Source organism: Protopterus annectens, chromosome 7.part0, assembly GCF_019279795.1.
Source record: "Protopterus annectens isolate FY-2018-M chromosome 7.part0, PAN1.0, whole genome shotgun sequence".
Lineage (NCBI taxonomy): Eukaryota > Metazoa > Chordata > Ceratodontiformes > Protopteridae > Protopterus > Protopterus annectens.
In genome coordinates this window covers 1177380144-1177402177 of record NC_056739.1, presented here as the reverse complement: position 1 = coordinate 1177402177, position 22034 = coordinate 1177380144, and the positions used below count along the sequence as shown (strand labels likewise).

Here is a 22034-nt window from a genome sequence, read left to right as displayed (position 1 = left end):
TTTTGACTGCAAACAAGGTTCCTCCGTTGTGCACTTTTGAGTTTTAGATGCTCCTGACATATAAATTAAAAAAAAAAAAGACAACTGCAAAGTATCGAACGGGTTTTAAAGTTTGACTTATGGTAGTGTACTTCAGTATCAACTGCAACACATAATAAAGAGTTCAATACTTAAAAAGGAGTTCTGTTTTATAACATTTGTCCATGATAATTCCAAAACTGGGGGCAAAGACAGACGTTAACAGCTATCGGCTGATTAGCTGTCCACTTTACTTCTTGCTGCCATTTATGTGCTATGGCTTTTAAAGTTGTAACATGTTTCCCATACAGTTTTATGGGAACCTCACTGTGAGGGGCAAAGAGAGATTCACTTACAACAGCAAAGTTCACATGTAAATAAAGAACCTTACTGCAACAAGCTTGCTACTGTGAGGGTCTTGCGCATGCATCTTATTAGATTAAGGATATTTTTCCTGTTTAAGAAAAGTAACCTGCAAGTGCCATATATTATAATATATTCTTGTTTGAAAGCTATTTTATTTCTAACCCTGAAACATAAAGCAAAAAACAATAAAATAAAATACAAGCTAAACTTCTAAAATGAATGCATTAAAACTGCAGCAAGTTTGTGAATTTCAAGTAGTTGTTATGATCAGGCTTTGATACGATCCACAGAAAAGCATTTTAAAGGGTTTGAAAATCTCTCAGAAAATTTTCTGAAAGTATATCCATGATCACTGTATACAGTACACACCACATATCGTTAGCTATAAATGTGAGGAAATAGTTGCATCTGAAATGTGTGCACATAACTTTGTACATGTTAAAACTTCTTTTCCAATGACACTTAACATGATGGAAAATATCACTTTGACAAACAAATGCTTTTTTTGTTTTGTTACTGTAACAAGCACAGTGCACAGACCATTCTGATACTTGCTTTTTTAAAAAAAATAAATGTTCTGAATTCTAATCCTATACCCACACGATGCAGACATAATTCTGATCTTTACAGAGCTGATCACCCAGAACACATTAAATACACAAATCTGCTGTTGACTCAAATGGCATACAATTTAGTCCAGCCACTCTGTAAATCTACTCCAGATTACTATTATTTGAGTTATAATTCTGAAGCAGTTATGAACTTTTCTAGCAAAACTACAAGACAACTCTGTCATGACACACTGTTGCAAACTGCAGAAAATTTGTGCAAAATACAGACATCTACATTTTTTTCTGTACGTATAATTTCATTAGTATCAACTGGGGAAGATGCTGGGATCTCTACAATGAAAGAAAAAATCATAAAAATGTATTTGACTTTAGTTGCAATATAATGGCAATTCAATACAGATAATTCTGAATGTGTAAAGTATTTCCTAAACGAAAAGGAAATTATACACCATCCTTTAGAAAGAAAAAAAAAAAGCAAAAATGAGCCCTACAAACTGTCACAATGGAAGGGCTCCTTTTTAAAGCTAAAACATAAATGACTGAAGGAGACTTCCAAAATTACCACAAACTGATCAACAGTTTAAGTTCAGTTTTCCCGCTGTGAAAAAAGAAACAGAGAAAAAAGAAACAGAGAGAAGGGCATTCAATTCTGTCAGTTTTAATAAATTCAGTTACTGGCTAGTAAATGCACTGCCTGGATGATGCAAAGAAGAAACCTAGAGAGCCTGAAAGTAAATCAGCTAGAAAAGGTGAAGAGAAAACACTAACTGGGAAGAATCCTGCAGCTGTAAAGCAAAAATCAATTCAAGCTCCAGCTTTGGTGCAAGATGGGGCTTCCAGTAATCTAGTGGAAAAACTAAAACAAATGTGTGCATAGTTGATTAAAATATATTGAAGAAATATACCAACTCAAATGAAATGCTGGAGAAAATGGAAGAAAATTTAAGCAGCTACTCAAATGAACTCATAAAACTGCAAAAATCAAAGCTCAAAATGAAAAAAAGGCTGGCTGAGTATCAGACTGCTCAAGAGCTATTTCAAAAAAATGGTAGTTACAGGACAGAGCACATAAGGAAAACCTGAAAATTTCTGCCGTAGCACATAAACTGGAAGGAACAGACTGTTAATTTTATGAAAGCACAAATAAGTAACTGGAGTAGTATCATACAGCAAGATCTGTTAATTGAAAGGGCACATCATGTGAATGCTCCAAACCTGGTCACGAACCACAACCTGGATTAGTAAAGTTGTAATCATACCAGCAGAAAGAATTGATCCTAACAAAACTACAGCAAAATGATAACGTATTACAAATTGGGGACAGTAGAGCGTTTGTGGAAAAAAATATTCACTGTACACCAGGCAGAAGAGAAGCAAATGTATAACAGAGAATTTTTTCATATGGCAAGTGTAAGATTCAAGCTACTGTACCCAGCTATCTTCACAACAATATTTCTTCCTGGAGGATCAAAGTAATTTTTTTGATGCAGAACAGGCTGAGGATGAAATACAAAAGTTTAAACAACCAAAAGTGAGCCATCAAATAGACGGGGACTCTGCTTCTCATTTTTCTGATGCTAAATCTCATAGAGATACTTTATCTTTTCCAATGTTCCAAAGGAAAATGCTCGAGAGAGAAAAAAAGCACAAAAGTTGACTACAAGAATCAGGAGTACCCTGGATTTGAAATGGAGTTTGGGGTTGGGAAATTGAGATGAACAGGAAGATGACTAGCAACACTGAAATTAGTGAATAAATGTGAGATTATGAAGCATCAATCACATTTGAGAAATACAGTTCTTCAAGGAAAAAGTGAAAAACTGTGCTTTTGTTGACTCTAACTTCTGGGGGACTGAAAGTATATATCATACTTCATGACAATGTTTGGAAGGACACTAAAAGGAAAGAAAAAATTAACTGTAAAAATATTTTTTTTTCTTAAAAATATTTGTTTAAAACATTTCAAGACAAACTGCAGGTTATAAAGTAAAACATTTTAGTTATTGATTGTGATAACGTAAACACATGCATTCTTTTCAGTTGTAAGAAATGTAGGGATTACAAAGTAAAAACAGAAGAAAGGATAAAAAACACAAGTTTAAGTTAATATTCTGTAATCTTGTGTTGCTGAGGTGGGGTGGGGATTAAAACTGCCCTTAAGTTCCTTTGCTTAATCTGATAATATTTTGTGTATAAGCAAGCAAATAACATACATCTGAGTATAATGAAGAGTTTTCAATTTATTAAATAAATGTTCAGTGAGTTGAGATGTCTGAAGAAGAAGGCAGCTCTACATTTTGTTCCTATGTTTCCATGGAGACAAGCTGGTTGGTATGTAATAAAAGCCAGAACACTTTTTAAGGTAAAAAGTTAGTTTTTCTGAAACCATAAAAGCTGTGTTTTTCACATCTGGGAGTGGAATAAAGACAGGACAAGAACAGGCGGCAACTGGTTTACGTAGGAGCACAGGTTGTAACATAACATGGATCTTAGCATAAATAACCCTAATTTTAGGTTAGGCAGTGTGTGTGTGTGTGTGTGTGTGTGTGTGTGTGTGTGTAGCTGCTAATTTGGGATAACTGCTCTGATCAGGAGCACTAGGGTGTTCTGGGAGTATTTTTTTGAGAGTCTTCATTAAAACAGAAAGTCTTGTAAAATGTGGCATAGGTTCAAATGGAAGTGACAAGAAAAAAACTGTATAAAAGATCAACCTGACAAACATTAGTGGATACATATAACACAAAAGCTGGAAACGCATTTAAAAAAGCTGTCACATATAACAAGTGGAAATTACCATAATGGCTACACTATCCACACTGTTTTGGAATGTTAATTATCTCAAGTGTAAACAAAAAGGAGAAAGAGCTGAATTACATTAAGAAATTTTAAACCAGCAATGTTACAGGACACAAATTTGGAAAAAAGTGAGCATGTGAATCTGATAAAGAATGCATTTCAGGATGGATATTCAGCAGAGTGTAAGGGACAAAGTAATAGGGGAGTATGTATACTAACTGCTAGAAGTGCTTCAATGGTGAAAAATGAGAGGAAAGAGAGAATATAGATTTGGGGTAAAAAGTGGCTACTGGCAAGAGAGGAGGACACTGGTATGTATTTATATTCCACCTAGTACTGCTACTGTGGAGCTTAACAGCATTTTGGAAGAAATACTCAGCTTTCAGTAGGGAATATTATTCATAGGTGGGGAATGGAATTTGATTTCCAAAAGTATGGATACATGTGGGGGCCCTAGAAGGGATAATATTACAAAAGAGGGTAGACTTCTGAAAAAAATATACAAATATTTGCTATGAAAGACACAAATTTAGTAGTAGGAACTTCAAAAGAATTTACATATTATTCCCCAAGGTACAATAACTGGACTCGACTAAACAGAAATTATATTGCACAGGAACATGTGCATTTAATTAAAAGCTTCGACACACATCCAACAATTATTTCAGATCATGTGCCAACAACAACAAAGATAAAAATGCAGGATAATAAAGTAAAAATGAGACACTGGGGTTTCTGCATCTACCTTTTAAAAAGAAAGGAATTTAAGGAATGGGCAGTGAAAACTATTCAAGTCATTAGGGGAAGACAGAAATTTCTTCAGAAGTTATAGCTAGTGAATGGAATAAAATGAAAGTGGAGTTAACACAAACAGGTGCAACTGAAGAATGCTAGAGAGAAAATAAAGGAGTATCTGGATAATATTGACGGTGCAGTGGTGCAGCGGTAGCACTGTTGCCTCACAGCAAGAGGTTCTCTGGTTCGATTCTCAGCTGGGGTGTTTTCTGTGTGGAGTCTGCATGTCCTCCCTGCGTTTGTGTGGGTTTCCTCCAGGTACTCCGGTTTCCTCCCACATTGCAAAGACATGCGTGTGGAGCATTTCTCCCCAGGCCTCCACTGAAAATTGGCTTTTTTCCAAGTCGGACTTTCCCGGTCAACAAATGTTAAATAAATAAATATACACAAGTTTAGAAAGACTGACGTTAAACAACTGCTTTTTGATAACTCCAGAGCACAAGAACTTTTAGCACAATGACTTAGGCAAAAGAAAGTTGAAAAGTTTGTTGCAAACTTAGGGAGCCTATAAACAAGAAAGATAACCAGAGATCCTGTATAGGTATTACAGATACTTTGGAAATTTTATGAACATTTGTATAAATGAGTGAAATTAGGAAATCAAGTACAAATCAAAATATTTACGGAAAACTTAAGTATGCCAAAGTTAGAGGTAGATAAGGCTCCACAATTAAGATAGAAGGAGATGAGGTAAAAACAGTGACGTACAATCAATCTGCAGGAAAGTCTCCAGGAATAAATGCATTCCTATGAAAGTCTGGAAGCTAGGAGGGAAGAAAGGGATACAGATCTGGAATGTTTAACAGAATTTTACAATAATGGGAAACACCAACATCCTGGAAAAAAAGCTGTGATGGCTGTAACACCTAAAGACGGTAAAGACCCGTCAAACCCAGCTTCATATAAGACTATTTCAATTTTAAAGTGTTTAGGTCTACAATAGCTAAGAGAATGGCAACAGTGTTGCCAAAATTGATAGCTATAAATCAATGTGGTTTTGTGGAGGGCAGGCAAACATTTGACAATATTAACAGAGCAATGATGATTCAGAAGGAAACCCTGTTTAAGAAAATACTGCTGTCAATGGTCAGTCCTGATGCAGAAGAAGCATTTGACAGAGTATGCTGGGATTTTATGAGTAAGGCAATGGAAGCATTTGCACTCCCTGATGCAATAAGGTAAATTAGGAGGACATATGAGGGATCAGAGGCAAAAATTAAAGTGGGAGGGTTCCATTCTAACAAGTTGTGTCTGAACAAAGGAATGAAGCAGGGTTGTCCTTTCTTCTTTATTTGCTTTATGTTTATAGCCATTGGCAAAGAAAATTAAGGACTCAGAAATTCAATGATATAATTGATATGGTAATCAAGAAATTTTGGCTTTATTTGCAGCCGATACCACCCCCCCCCCCAAAACCAAAAAAAATTAAAAACAAAACAAAAGCTGAAAGACCAGTAAAGCTGTTTATTCTATGCAATCCAGTCAAGTAAAATCGGGTACCTCAGCTTTTTGCCTTCTAAGGATAACAGCATAATGCACCAATTCAAATTTTATTTAAGTTTAAAAAGCATTATAATTTAAAACTACAAAAACATTCTAAAGATTAACTTTCATATTCAACCCCTTAGGGTATAAAGTTCAAAATTTGAGATTATTCTATTGACACTAACATATGCCAAATCCAAGTTACAAGGGAATTTTGTGCCTAAAAAATAAGAGATTATCAGGAGCGTATTCATACAGTGGCTAGATTTGAACATAATGGGTCAGAGAATGTTAAAGAATTATTTTTGTCACCAAATTTATACCCTTCTCTGAGATTCTTAAGTGCGTTATTATGGACCTGTGGCATTTGGTTCATACAGATAAGAAAGTAGGCCATTTATTTCCTAATCGTGTCACTTTTTCCTATAGTAGACATTTCAATCTTAAAGAGTTACTGAATTTCCCCAGTACAGCTAGAACAGCAATATGGGTCACATGGGTACTTTCTTGTGTGAACATTGCAAAGTGTGTGCTAAAGTAAAGAATCTAATACTAAAATTAATAGTGGATTGTTTATTTCTAATGATAGATTTACATGTGACTCTTGTGGAGTGGTTTGCATTATAGGCTATGGCTGTGAAAGGATTAAATGGTATGTGAAGTAAAAGGAAGGTAAAGGTGTGTATTCTGGATCACTTGGGTGATATCAGGAACCACAATTTTAATAGTCCAGTAGCGGAGCATTTCCATACAGTCCACTTGGGCTATGATTCTACTTTTTTCTTTTCTGTCCTAGCTAAACCTACAGCTTCTTGTGGCAATGATTTTGCAAGTTGATTAAATTTACTTGAGGGTAGATTTATTTTAAATTATAAATTTTATACTCTAGGGGGTTGAATATGGAAGTTAATATTTGGAATGTTTTTTGTAATTTTAAATTATAATGCTTTTAAGCTTAAAAAAAATTTGAATTGGTTAATTGCTTAACATGGGAGGGGTCTATCTGGATTTAAATAATGTATGGTGCATTACACTGTTATCCTTAGAAGGCAAAAAGCCGCCGTACCAGATTTCATTTGACTGGACTGCATGGCATAAACGGCTTTACTGCTCTTTCAGCTTTTGTTTTTTTTTTTTTTTTTTTTTGGTAGTTTAAGTTTCTTTTGATATTTTTTTACCTGATAAAACTAAGGACATCTCAGTGCTGTGGAACATCTTAACACAGTTTTAGTTTTTTTCAGGATACAAAAAGACACACCAACAAGTAATCCACAGAAAAAAAGAACCGGGGTCCAGATCACTCAAAAATACTGTTTATTGAACGCTTCTGAGGAAGTTTCCATTAGAGAGAAGAAAGAGTTCAATAAACAGTATTTTTGAGTGGATGTGGACCTCGGTTCTTCTTTTTTCTCAGGATATAAAATGAATCAACGCAAAATAAAGGCTATAGCTGTAAACTATGTACCAACACATGAACCGGTCCAGCAATAAATATGGGGACATGGTAAAATTATGTATTTAAGAGTATGGCATGAAGAGGATTCTGTTACTGCAGATAAGAATATGTGGGAAGAGACTAAACAAAAAATAATATAAAAACTGAGAAACGGGAAGCTCTTTATTTATGGATGGGCAGAGCAAGACATAAGCAGTGAAAATACCCTTTAGTTTTATATACAGGTTAGGCATACTTTTATCGACCACAGGAAAAGTTGTGGACAATAATAAACAGTTGAAGGAATGTATAGCAAGGGTCAAGTTGTTCCTTCCAAAAGAACAGTGTGGTTAAGGATTACCTGATTTAAAGGGTATTTAAGAGATACACAGCTCAGGCTCATATTTGTAACACAAAGTTTTTCCTGAAGCCTTCTTATGCAAAAAGAAACTCTTTCAAAAACACTGACATGAGACTGCAATAAGAGAGGATCATCTATGGGCAGGCATGCTGAAATGACCAATAAATTAATTAACCTGGACAGAGATGTAAGAAATGTCAAAGGATAACAACTCACACAAATAATGCAAAAAGGAACAATTAGCCCTGAATGTATGCTGGGTATGTTATTGTCACCAATTGGAAAACATTTGCCATTTGCTAATATGTATGGCTTTCTAGTAGTAGACTTTCTTAGCTCCATTAGTACCTGATGCATGTCTGTAGTGAACACCTGCCTAAAAGGAATTAAGGCCCTATCTTTCAGGAAGTCACATGAAGTTGATTAGGGATGGGGTGTATCAAACACTAATTTTATGCGAGTAGATCCATTCTGTGAGGAACCTTGTGGTAATTGCCCCTGGTCATTTATAAAAGAAGGGAGAACCACTGTTGCCTGGGTGAGAAGGGTGTCACCACAATGATATTGAGGAATTATTTCTGAATCTTCAGTGGTACCCTGGATATCAGTGTAAAGGGTGGAAAAGCATACAGGAAATTTTTGCCCAAGCAAAGGAAAAAGCACATCTTTTCTGAGCCTTCTGGTGTGGAATCATACAGCATAATCCTACCAACTGATTGCTCAGAAAGGAGGCATATATGTCTGCTAGAGGAACAACACAAGATGGTTCCAATCTTGGAAGACCCCCCCCCCCAATTTAGTTTCCATTCATGAGGGTCCATCTGCCCTTGTCTTGCTCAGCTTGTCTGCCACTCAGTTCAACTCTGGCAGAATGCAGGATGCTTGCAGAGTGAAATTGTGCTGTGAAGCAATATCCCAAGCTAGTCAGCAAAGGGGCTACTAGCTGGCTCCCTAGTGCTTGTTGATGTACCACATGAATGTGGTATTTTCAGTAATAACGAAGTGGTCCAAGGGACCAAAGATGATTCAGAGAGTTGAGTGCCTTGATCAGGGAAGGCATCTCTTTTACATTTATCTGCTTGGGTCTGTCCTTGGACTTCTATCCCAAAGTGTCTGTAGTAACTGACTGCTTTGGGACAGGGAGGGAGAAGGGGAGACCTGGATTTAAGGATATTTGTTGTCGCCAACAAATTACTTTTCTTCGATAAATCCTAGCATTGAGGTTTTAAAAGATAAAGGGTGTTGGTGTTGGGCCCACACAGACTTCAAATACTACTGTACCTTTTCATTTGGAGTCTCGCCAGGGGTACCATGAGAATCATAGATGCCATGAGACCCAAAATTCTTGTCAGTCCCTAGCAGTGACCAAAGTCTGAAAAGAAAACCTCAGAAACAGATGTGAAAGAAAAGCTCGTTGAACTGAAGTATCTAGGTAACACCCCAGGAACACAATCTTGTTTAAAGGAGTCCAAAAAAGGCCTTTGAATGTTCTCTTGGAATCCCAGCTTGTGTAAGAGATTTCTCATCCAATGGAGATATTCCAGATAGTTTGGAAAAGACTAAAGATGAGTAAGTTGTCTAAATGTGGGAAACTATGGATACCTTGTAACCTGCAAATAAGCTATAACTGGAGCTAGACACTCAGTGAACACTTTTGGTGCAGCTGACAGTCCAAGGGTAAGCCAGAGAAAGTAAAGTTATAGGTTCATAGGTTGGTACTGGGCTATCTGCCCGAAGGCATATATTAGCCCAGCCACATTGTGCGGTATTCACCGCCCCTTTAGTAGTTCCCTAGACCCTTGTACTAGCAGCTAGTACTCTTGGCCCCTATCTAGTAGTGCTGTTGGTGTGATCCCCGCTGTGAACTTTCTGTTACCCATCCACTCTTCAAGGTTCCTCTTGAAGAGTGATAGTGAGGGGCTCTGTCTTATGTAGATCGGGACCCTGTTCCATAGTAAGGGAAGTCTCTGTGAAGGGAATCTATTCCTCCAGCATGTTCTATTCATTGTTGTGTTGAGGATTATATCCCTAGAGCGTGTAGCTCGAGTAGATTTGGTTTTGCTAAGATGGAGCATGTTCAACAATTCTGGGTTGGACATGGCTCTGTACATTAGACAGAGATCGCCTCTGAGAAAGCAGTATGCAACAGAGAACAGTCTTAGCTTTTTCAATTGTGCTGCATAGGGCAACTGTTTGAGGCCAGTAATCCTCTTGGTTAGGTACCTTTGTGGTCTCTTCAGCTGCTGGAGATGTCTAGCTAGGTACATTAAAATTGGTGCATTGTACTCAATAATGGGTCTGATGAGGGAAGAGTAGAGGGGCACCATTACATCCTTAGATCTTAATGCGAACCCTTTCATGATCAGATGGGTCACATAGAAGGATTTTCTAACCACTTTGGCAACATGGCTATCAAAGGAAAGCTGACTATCTACTTGGGTCCCTAGATCCCTTATTTCTTCTTCAGATTTCAGGGGATTACCTCCTATGCTGTAGTTTGTGGGTACTCTGTTTTTTCCAAAGGGGATTACTACGCATTTTTTTGCATTTAGTTGTGTAAAATCTTACACTTGATGTCCTTTTCACTGCCGTAGTATTCATCACCTAAGGAATTTCCACCCAAAGATAGCCCAATTTCCGTCCAAAGTTGCATGTCAGCCATATGCTCCCTGCCCAGGCACAGGGCATATTGGTATGGTGGCCTAATGGTTATGGTGCTTGTGTTACAAACACAAGGTGTAGGGTTTGAGTCTCACAAGGGATAATTGGCTAGGCTTAAAATGACTCACAAGGGCAGTTAGCCTAGTACTAACCTATGAACTATGAACCAGTGACATATGCACACAGCATAATCAGAACATAAATGCTCCAGAAGAACTTGAGCAACCCCAAGAGAAAGGAGAACATGCACATCTACAATAAAAGAAAAGCAACAGGGAAAATAGGACAAAGTGGTAAAGAACCCCTTGGCCAACAAAGTGTTCTGAAAAGAAAAAAGACAAAAAGGGGTGGGAGGGTCTGAATACTGAAATAGTGAAAAGGACATCTACTGTTATGGTAAGATTTTACACAATCTCTACTATGTGAGAGAGAGAGAGAGTACGGCTAGGAGGAGGAAGGCACAGAGGAGCCCTCCACAAATCCATGAAGGATAGCCCTGGCAAATCCTGTCCTGGTTCTGGAAATGACATCCAACTTGTAATGTGTAGTAGAAGTGTGGACAGAGGACCAAGTAGCAGCTTCAAAGATGGATCTAATATCTAAACACCTGAAGAGACCTTCAGAAGAGGATACTGCCCTTGCAGAATGAGCTTGAACTGAAGCAGACCATGAAAAGAATAACAAGAGGAAATGGCCTTAGAAATAAAGGGGAGATGGTTTGCACAGAAACTGCCAAACCCAATGTCCTGGAATGAAAGGAAACAAAAAGTGGCTCAGATTTGCTTATATCATTTGTTTTATCTAAATAATATCTGAGCTATCTATGTAGGTCCAAGGTGTGAAGAACCTTCTCCCTATTAGATTGCAGAGAAGGAAAAAAACAAGGAAGCTGGATAGACTAGTTAAGAGACAGCTCACTGACCACTGTGGGCATAAATAAAGGATTAGTATGAAGAGAGATCCTATACTAACGAAAAATCAAAAAGGAGGGAGATGCCATCAGCCCCTGAAGTTCAGACATTCTCCTGGCTAAAGAAAGGGCAACCAATTAAACAGTCTTCCACGTACAGAACTGCTAAGAAGAGTAAGCATGCTTCAAGAGGATCAAAGTCAATTTTTCAAGGACAAAATTAAGATCCCAAGAGGAAGGAATAAGTTTTCTTGGGAGCCTGATATGAAGGAAGCATTTAAGGAATTGTTTGACTTCAAAACGAGAGGCCAGTGGTGGGTTCAAAGGCAGGCAAGCAAAGATTGTTGACAAATGAGCTTTAACAGAAGAATATGCCAAGACAGCATGCAACAGTTCACACAAGAAAAAAAGGACCAAAGGGATCCTCGCTGAGGAGAGATCCTGGTGATGCTTGAAGACATCAAACAGAAAATCTTTTCCATTTAGTCACATAGGATTTTCTGGTAGGCTAGGCACATCCTCAGAAAAGTGGTGTCTGAACAGGATCAAAATCCTATCACAAAAGTATCAAATGAAGAGTAGACAAGTGAGTGTGAATGATAGATCCTTTGTCTTATGTGAAAATATCCATCTGGTGAGGTAACTTGTGATGAGTGCCCCGACCAGGTGAAAGAAAAAGAGAGATCCAGTGCTGTCTGAGCCAAAACAGAGCCACCAGCAAGATTTCTGGAGAGTCCTTATTGAACTTGTGTAGGACCTTGGGAAGTAGAGAAAGGAGGTTAAGCATACAGAAACATCTCCTTCCAAGAAAAGGGAGTGGCATCCACATTCCAATTGAAATGACTGCAGACTCTGGAACAGAAATGAGGAAACTGCCTGTTCAGAGAAGAGGCAAAAAGATCCACTTCAGGAATACCCCACCAATGTCCAGAACACCTCTCTGTGAAGCATGCATTCATGAGATTGTGTCTTAGACATGCTCAGAGAGTTTGCTACAAAGTTGTACTCTGAACTAATGTAAGCCATCTGAAGTTACCTGATGGTGGCTAGCCAAATCCCAAGCTTGAAAGACTAGTCTGCAAAAATACAAGTCCTTGTGCCCTCTGTTTACATACCACATAACTGTGGTGTTGTCTGTAAAGACCTTTAAAGGGCCTGGAGACCAATCAAAATGGAAGGCCTGAAGAGCAAGCATAAAAGAGGCCTCATTTCTTGTATGATGACGTTGGTCAGACTTCAGAGCTGTGATGAAAGGGCCACAGAACTTGAACCCTCAGATTGTTGGAAGAGGCTGTGAAGAGCTCTTGAGTAGGGGTGGAGGTCTAAAAAGGTAGACCCAGACTGTGGGAAATCTGATGAATCCACCAGAGAAGTCTAAGTTTAAGACATGGAAGTAAGGGGATTGGAAATTCCAAAGGATGACAATGCTGGAGCCAAATTACCTTCTGTTATCACTGAAGGGAGCATGGGAATGGTAGATGCCATGAAACACAGGACTTGGAGAAATTCCTTTGCCTAAATGAAAGAGGCAACAGAGACTGGAAATAGGTTGTTAGAGACAGAACCTTGGGAGCACGAAAAGAAGGTAACACTGGAATGGTTTGAATTCTGCACCCCAGAAAAATGTGATCTTGAGATGCAGACAGACTTGACTTCTTGAGATTCATGGTGAATCCTAAAATGTGCAGGTGCAGCATGGTGAAGGGCAGTTCCTGTAGAAGCCTGGCTTGAGAGGGAGCCTGAAGAAGCAGGTTGTCCAGACAGGGGAACACCTGGACTCCCTGAAGCCTGCAAAGGGATATGACCGAGGCCAGACATTTGGTCAACAAAGGAAAGAATTGAAAATGAGAGGAAGAAACACAGAAACGTAAAAAACTTCCTGAAAATAAGGTGATTGGAAATACGAAGACATGTGTCCTTTAGGTCTAGTGAGGCCAGAAAGGCCTGTGGAAGCAGTAAGGGAAACAATGTCTAAAGGGAGGTGATACTGAAGGGAGGAATCTTTAGAAAAGTATTTAGAAAGGAAAGATCCAGGACTGGTATCCAAGATCATTCTTTTCAGTGAGTCAGAACCATTCTGGAATAAAAATCTGTTCCTCTTTGGGAGTATGGAACTGGTTGAATGGTGCCCTGATCCAATAAATCCTGAAGAACCCTAGAAAAATGAGAAAGTTGGTCTGCAGGAAGGGAGGACGGGATTTTCAAGCCATAAAATAACCTTGACAGATAATGGAGAGAACCCAGGAGTCTGAAGTTATCTGGTTCAAGACAGAAAAAGCCTGAATGACAGGGGAAACAGGCTGAGGGGAAGAGGAGAAAATAGGTCAGCTGGAGGGAGATTTGCCCTGAAAAGGGGGGTTTTGAGTTTTGGGAGTCTTTGTGGGCTTATCACAGAATATACACTCTTCCCTTAGAAAACTGACGTGGCTATCTATGCACAAAGGCAGACTTAGAAAGACAGTTTCTCTTAGAAGAAACAATGATTTCCTTAAGATCCTGCATCACTTTCCTTTTACCTTGTAGAGTCTTAAACAATTCAGCAGCAGCTGTACCAAAAGATTTTGATTGTCCAAAGGAGCATCCAGTAGCTTGGTTTAATGTCAATCAGAGCCTGAAGCTCCTCCTTAACTGCCCAAGATGCTGCATCAGCTGCATCACAGCTACATTTGATGGAGTAATTGGAAAACAGAGATGTGGAGCTCAACAAGGATAGGGCAGCAGTCTTACCTTCAGAATCTGGAAGGTCAGACACACCCTCCCCAATTTTGAGACAAAAGGGTCAAAATATACCTGGTCATATAAATTTGATAATTAATGGCCCTAAAGGCCAAAGTGGCAAAAGTTTGCACACACTCCCCCCAGCCTCTCCATACTCCTACTACCTTTATCAGAAGTAAGAAGCTTAGATGAAGGCAAAAGTTTGGATGGCTTATCAGCAGAGAGACCAAAACAGGGCATGAAGAAGGACACTTGGACAGATACTTAAAGGCCTCAGGCATTTTATAGAAATAGTCAGACTTCTTAAGGATCTGAGATTTGGAGTCAGGGGCCAAAGAGGCAGCTGCAAATGAGGCCAATGAGGCATCCAACATAGGGGGAATAGCAGAATGTTTAGAAGATTTCATCTGCAAAAGCTCAAAACAGCTATTCTGAGTACAACAGACTTGAGTAATCCCACTTAAAATACCTCAACATGTGAACTACTGTATCTCCAAAAGACAATTACTGAAAAGGAGTCAGGACTCTATGTATCCTCGCCCTAAGAGTCGAAGTCTAAAGGAGAGGTAATCTGCATGGAGTAGGCCAATGACTCATCTCGAGAGTTCCCATCCTCATCTGAAGAATAAGATTCTCTATTCCTCCTGGCAGGAGTACAGGACCAAGAAGAAGCAGGAACAAACTCCTCCTGACAAGGTCTTAATGCCATTGTGGCACTGAATAAGCATGGGTAAAATCCTGCCATTCCTTCTGAGGATCCTTAAAGGAAGGAATGCGCTTAGTTTTCTGCTGCTTCTTTAGAGGGACGTTGGCTTTGACTAACTTAGGAGTCTCTGAACCATGTTTAGACTTAATAAGGGTACCCGGCACTTCTTCCTTAACCAGAATCTGGGGAATCCCCCTAGGTCCTTCAGAAATAATCAGCCTTGGTACCCCCTCAACATATGTGGCAGATGTCTGCATAGCCTCAGAGGACGTGCAAGTAGTCCATTCTGTGCAGGCCTCCAATAGGGTTGCCACAGAGGAAACAAACATCAGCACCAGATGGTTTTCAGGGTCTTCACTCACCTTGAGAGAGGTATCCAGCGAAGGCTGGACATCAGCATATTCATAATGAGAGACTCACTGGTCTTCTTAAGAGATGGCTGTTCTTCAGGGTGGGCGAATTCAGCCATGGTGCCCTGGGTCAAAGGTTTTACACAATGATTCTCATGGTAAATAGAGAGTACAAATGGCTGCAAAGTGTTTTAGGAACAAAAGCCTGACAAATGATACACTGAGTATGATCGTGCAAAGCTCCTAAACAGAACAAACACTTCTCATGGTGATCTTTATGGGGAATCTGCCACTCACATGAACATTTTCCTTTCCTGGATGACATGAACCTTAAATGCACAAGTAAAGGAAAAAAAAAGAAAAGGAATCCCAACAGGGCATTTAACTATAAATGGCTTCGTAGAAACCAGCTCAGCGAAAGATGTTCAGGCCAAAATTCAACTGTGGCATTCGGACTAGTGACAAAGAAGCTCTGAGTTATCCAGTGTGATTACGTCACCTTTATGCTATAAGCTTGGGCGGGGAGTGTACGGCTGACGTGCGACATTGGTATGATGTAAAGGATTTGGTATACTGGCTTTCTTTGGGAGGAGATCCCTTAGTTGACGGATCCGCCAACAGTTATATGAAAGGACATTATACAGTCTTTGCAACACATACAAGAAGTGGGTGGGAGGGGGTTTAAAATATTTATTCTTTGTGCACAGCTGTAAAACTGCCATTTTTAACCTTGCGCTCACACACTATGTTCCTTCCAGCAATCTACTGATTTATTCCTTCCTTTCAATGGGTTGAGAGATGCTCCTCAATCAGAAAAAACACCTACATACCTATTCACTTTATGACCAGGGTGAAAGGCCACTGGCTCATTCATTTCCCAGTGAAGGCAAAAGTCTAGTGCTGGCAGGCCATCATACGAGAGAGAACACTCCTTCCCCACCTAATCCTACGTACACATCAGCTGGTAGATTACTGCAATGCAAAGGCTGAAGGAACATCCTAAATTTATACTTCTGCTCATCACCATCCCCTAAACCACCTCTGACATTATAAAATGCACATTTATAGCTGGACAAGCATCATCTAGGTTGTAGCCAGAGATTTATCACTCTATCCAACAGGACTATATCCTACACATTTGTCTCTTATCAGGTCTGTCCTTACACTCAAGCACACCCCACTAACAAGGTCAAATAACATGCAGTGACACTGAAAACTATTTTCTCTGATTCCTTGAAAGAAACTGATGGTCAAAAGTATAATTCCAGTTATTTTAAATGTCTCAACCAGTTTATTTTATAGAGCAACTTTGTTTTCTAGTCGATATCCTTTTGCATTAAGAGATTAGCCAGTATACGCTCTCTGAATCACTAACTGGTCTCCTAAGATTCAAAGGTCACTTTTACATAACCTCTCTACATTAACGTACCCACAATTCCTGACAGCAGAGATTAGTGACCAAATTCTCTTCCCTCAGGAATATGCAACCTTAGATTTAGAATATGTATATTTACAAGGGTTTGGACACAGGCCCATTGAGTGGTGCAAGGAGCTTTCCTCCTTACAAACAAAATCCATTTATTTTTGGGGAGTGTTTAACTCATTCTTTACACTTCCTTTTTGTATACACTCAACATTACTTCAGGATTCTGAGTTTTAGTACGTTACAGCTTTCAGTCTTGTATTCTTCACATACTCAAAGTGCAGCGGTACTTAACTGCTTGCTGATGAACATGATTCTGTACTTACAACAAAAACATGCAATAAGGCATTCTCAATAACAAAAAACATACTCAGTCCTTACACAGGGGTTCACAGGCAAATAGTAGATTACCTGCTTTTGCAGACTATTTTAAGGCTAATTTCCCTTTCACAGATGAGAATCAAACCCTGCATTTTGCTTCTCTGAGGTAAATACCTTAACCATTATGGCAGACCCCAACCCCAATATATCATATTCTAGCCCCTCCACACTGGTTAAACCATAATACTTCCCTGAGTGTTGAATGGGTGCATTCTCTCTCCGGGTACCTAGTCTATTGAACGTGGTTGCCTTAAGTCCTCAGAATCTTAACCCTCATTCGGCTAGATCAACTCCAACCTCAAGTGTCAGAGTCCTGAAGAAGACAGCACTTCAAGTTTAACTGATTCTTTGAATTACCAAAAAGGCACTTTCTTAAATTTAACTGATTCTTTGAATTACCCAGTAGTCCTTCCTTGAACACATGATGCATGCCTCTGCTTTTAGGAGCAAATGATGCCATTTTTACAGTAGTGAATAGTAAAGGTGTCACTTTCCATAAAGACTTGGCTGTGCTCTTCTATTATTGAACTGTGACACTCCTTTACAATGTCATTTCTTTGTATTCTTTATTGTACGAAGTAGTAGTGAAAATGGCCCTCTCGGTCCAGTCCATTTATCTCAAATAAAATAAATATATACAAAGGCCATACCTAAAGTATCTATAGTGACATGCAGGGGTGAAACCGGATATGTTAAACTAAGTACTGCAATTTGCCCACATAGTCGTCTAAAAAGGACCTTTATATCTGCTACTAATATGTTTCAATAAGAAAGCCTCAGAGTACTTCTGAAACTTAATACCAGTGTCAGTGATCACTTGAAGACCACTACAAAACAGTTTCTTCTAAAAATTTAGAGTAGCAAAGCTCTTCAGTCAGGCAAATGACGAGTGGCATCTCCAAATACGTACTAAAGAACCTCTTCTGTAAGCAATGCAGACATTTTCCTACCAATACATAATCTATACAATCAGAATTATCTTTCCATAGGACAGAGGCAGTGCATCAAAATCTAGAAAGAATGGAATTAGAAAAACTATAATCAGGATTATGCAAACTAATCTTGATAATAGAAAATACAAGGCAAATTTGGCTGGGGTTGCCATAACATACAATCACACAGATAAATTTTGAAATGGCAAAAATATGCTGTCTGTTCAGTTTCAACCTCTCTGGTTATCATATCTCAAATATGCATGCTAAAGCTATATCATTTCTTCCTTTACAACGAACAAAGCACTAGGCAAATGAAACATTCTGCATGCTTCTGCAACAGCATAAACAAGTCAATGTGTTCAGAGTTATGGAAAAAACAGTCCTAGTAAGAAAAAAAAAAAAAAAAAACACTCTTGCATTCTGCTGTGCGTGTATGAGTCTGTCTGTCTTAAACACATTGTGCTCTAAAAATAAAGTGCAACATAAAAGGATATCTTAAGGGTCGACTGCCGAAATTAAAAGCCACAGACTCTTTGAAAGAAAGGCTGATAGCTGGGAAATATGCAACTCCTGGTCCAGTCTTAATGTTGTCAAATGCAGTTCCAAGTGAAACACCATTCCTGGAATGGAAGTAAAACAGAACAGTTAAGTGCTTGATTCAAAATGTGTCTAATTTTTACTTGTAATTCTAAAAATTATAAAAAAAGAAACTCTAATGGTAGATATGGACAACTTAGCCTACCAGGTCAACCATTTTTCTAGCCTACCAAGAGAAACTATCTGCCCCATGCATTTTTCAGTTCCCTTACCAATTTTAAGCAAGAATGTTTAACTTTTTAATACATGTGTCACCCTCTCTTTGAAAAAAAAATTTAGAGTGAGTCTCTGTTCTCACATATATTTTTTGAAAAGTTCAGTCTTGTTCTAATGTACCTTTTTCTTAAAATGCTGACTTTAACTGTACTAGCTTTATTGAAACAGAAGAATGGTTCTGTCATACCCAGATCTAAAATGGAGGACCTTCCATGATGGACCCTTGACTGGATTAATCCTTTGCACCAATCAGTATTGGTAAAATTCGGCAAAACACAGGGATCAGAGACACATGTACACCCATGTCACTGCATAATCAGTCTTGCAGTTTGAAGGTCAGTCCTTGCTATTACCAAGTGAAATTCCTATGTTTGCATGTCTTAGAAACAAACTGCACATGTGAACACCAAGTAATCAGTTAAACCAACATTACTACTAGTAGTACCATATCAGCACCGAGAAATCAACTAAAACCAGCACTGGCACGACCTGTATTGTGTGAAGGAAAGTACAGGCAGGTACAAGTACACTTGCTGCAACAGATCTTTAGAGTGAGCATCCTAACAGTAAATCATTAACCTTCAGGTTTTATTCACCCAGTCTTCATTCCTAAACGGACGTTTCATAGTATCAGAAGCATTTATACCAATGCTGGTCTCCTGTCTGCATTCCTTCAATCACTGGTAGGTGTGTGCAGTTACCATATAAAGCTGGAAAGCCACACCTGAAAGAGCCTCCATGAAACCACAACCGGATCTACTTTAGAAAAACATTATGTACTAATGTTGCTCTAGGCTTAATACCACAGAAAGTAATTTCCATTTTGACAAGCAAGACTTCCTGGTGGCAGGTTTCCTGGTGTCATGTAATAAACACAAACTTCAGATGCAAATGAGTTCCAGTATGGGAATCAAAGATCTAAGATCCAGGCCACTACATGGAGTCTGTTGAGCTTTGTGTACCAGCGATCCAACTGTGCTGTGTCAGTTCTTCCAATCTTGCCACACTTGCATATATGTTTCCTGACTTTTACTGCACACTAAAATTTTTCAGCAGTCTGTTTCTATCTCATCCTCTGTTACAAAAAAATCACCCTGACACTGCACTGTGTGCACAGCAATTCATAGCTTGCATGCACAGAATGGACGAAAAATAGATATTTTTTTTACCTCTATGCAAGACTAAGCCACTGGGTAAAGTGTTATTTCCAGATACCAGTCTGGATCCTGTGGCAGTATTCAAAGGAAGAAATGCTAGAACTACAAAATAATTTCTGCAGAAGAACTTAGGCCTTTCTAGGGTAGAAGGAAAATTCAGCTGGTTCCATGGCAGCACTATCCACAGCAGTTTCAAATACAGGAAAGAATAGATAAATTGTGACTGGTTTGGTTTCCTTATTATCCTAGCAATTCCAAATATATTTGCTTGGACTCACATAATTCGCTTGTTATTCTTCTACTTAACAATGTTCTCAAATAAAAATTAATGCTTCTCAAAGGAGACATATTGCAGAGGGGGAAAACTCATATTCACCTGTGTTGTAACCTTGGAGAGGGAAGAGAAACTGACTAGATAATGACAGAGTTTGATGCTCATCTTCACCAACATCAGAGTAAGATTACCGTTTTAGGAAGGGCTCTATTGATATTTTGAAGACGGTAACAGTACTTGTGATAGAAAACTCCACAATGGTTTGAGGGGTGGTGCTGCTACTGGTACTTTAACCCTTATATAAGCATCAGCAAATTCTTCTGCAAAACTCCCATGGTCAAAAAGAGAAGCAGTCAGAGCAGGCATAAAGGGATTGTACTGAGAATGAGATTTGTCAAGGGTAAAAGGTTCAGAGGTTAAAATACTTTGATGGCATCCTTTCCCCAAGAAATCCCTAATTTCTTCTCATCCGCCTCCCCCCATGCAGAACAGATCTATGATCTAGTGGATGAAATCACTACTATGTGAGGGTTTACTTATATAGCTTACAACAGGGGTGCAAGTCAGTGACACAGAAAATGCAAGACATTCTAAGGGACCATGAATAAGGAGAGAATGTAAGCAAGGTACATGAGTGAAGAAGAGTAGAGGTAATATAGGTACCCTCCTGGCCTCTTATGGCCCCACTGAGGTAGAGAAGAAGTGAGGGGAAGAAACTACAATAGTGAAAGCATTCAAATTTCTAAAATTACACTATGTTGCCTACACAACCATGCTCCAACTTATAGGGAACATTTCTAAAGATTATCTAAACCAGGTGAACAGCTGGCCTCAGCACCAGGAACAGCATTAGAATATACCTTTCAGGATAAAAGAATAAAATTCATCCATTGCCCAGGGTATAACATGAAGTCTACAGAATCTAAAGAAGGTATGAACCAAGGACCAAGTGGCTGCTTGAACTTTGTTGCATAATTGGGAGCACTACAAATTTCTTCCCATTGTTCCTTTACAAACTGCCCATTTTCTTTTTCACAATCTTTCTAACCACTTCTGATTGACTGCTATAGTTATTATGAGTGCTTTACACAAAAAAAAAATAATTATCCTATTAACAGCAGCATCTGTTCTAGACTCAACTAAAACTACCAGAGCTGGTCTTTCACTTAGCACTCTCCTATCCCTTTTTCTTTGCCTATACAATGTTATCAGTCCCTGAAAGCAGTCTCTAACTTGTTCAAACTTATGCTTAGCCTCATCCCACTCTACTACCCTGTTAATTACTTTCAATAATTTCTACCTCCTCTTGCCTATTTTCTATTCCCTAACTTTCAAACATGTCTAAAATCTCCTTTCTCCATTATTGCATTGGTTTGTTTCTTAGAATACATTACGGTACTTTTTAAATATAATATTCTGAATGTTTCTTGTAATTCTCCTTAAAGAGTAGCAATCAAAATCCTAGTTACTCAATCTCTTAACCCCTACCCCAATTCCATCATCATTCTTTTCCACTGATTTGTAACCTTCTGCTTGGGTTATGTATACAAGCCTTACCTGCATAAAGTACAGTTGTGTGAAATGGTACCAAAACAACAGATGTTCCTTCTTCACTGTTGCAGTACTCCTTACATCTGGGATTCCTTGCCTAGGGCAGCCAGATATCTGGCCAGTATACACAAGCCTAAGGTTGTTTGAAGATGCACTATAAGTTACATATATGCTCCTCCTGTAGCATAGGGCATAAAGGTGACCTCAGGACGTACCATCCTCAGAAGTGATAGCCCCAGTAGGAATGTCAGTCCAAAGATAACCAACAGGTAACCACTACAACCAGAAGAGAAAAGAACCGGGGGGACGAGGGAGGAATTGAATACT

At 38.8% G+C, this 22034-nt stretch overlaps 1 protein-coding gene across 2 annotated transcripts in view; it reads right to left on the bottom strand.

Annotated features, from left to right (window-relative positions):
* RNF123 (ring finger protein 123) overlaps positions 1 to 22034 on the bottom strand; it is a 4282987-nt gene that overhangs the window by 3782579 nt on the left and 478374 nt on the right. For both annotated transcript variants that reach the window (XM_044077780.1, XM_044077781.1), the window contains exon 10: positions 18407 to 18532. In XM_044077780.1, coding sequence (XP_043933715.1) covers positions 18407 to 18532 — 126 coding nt within the window. The remainder of the gene's footprint in view (positions 1 to 18406; positions 18533 to 22034) is intronic.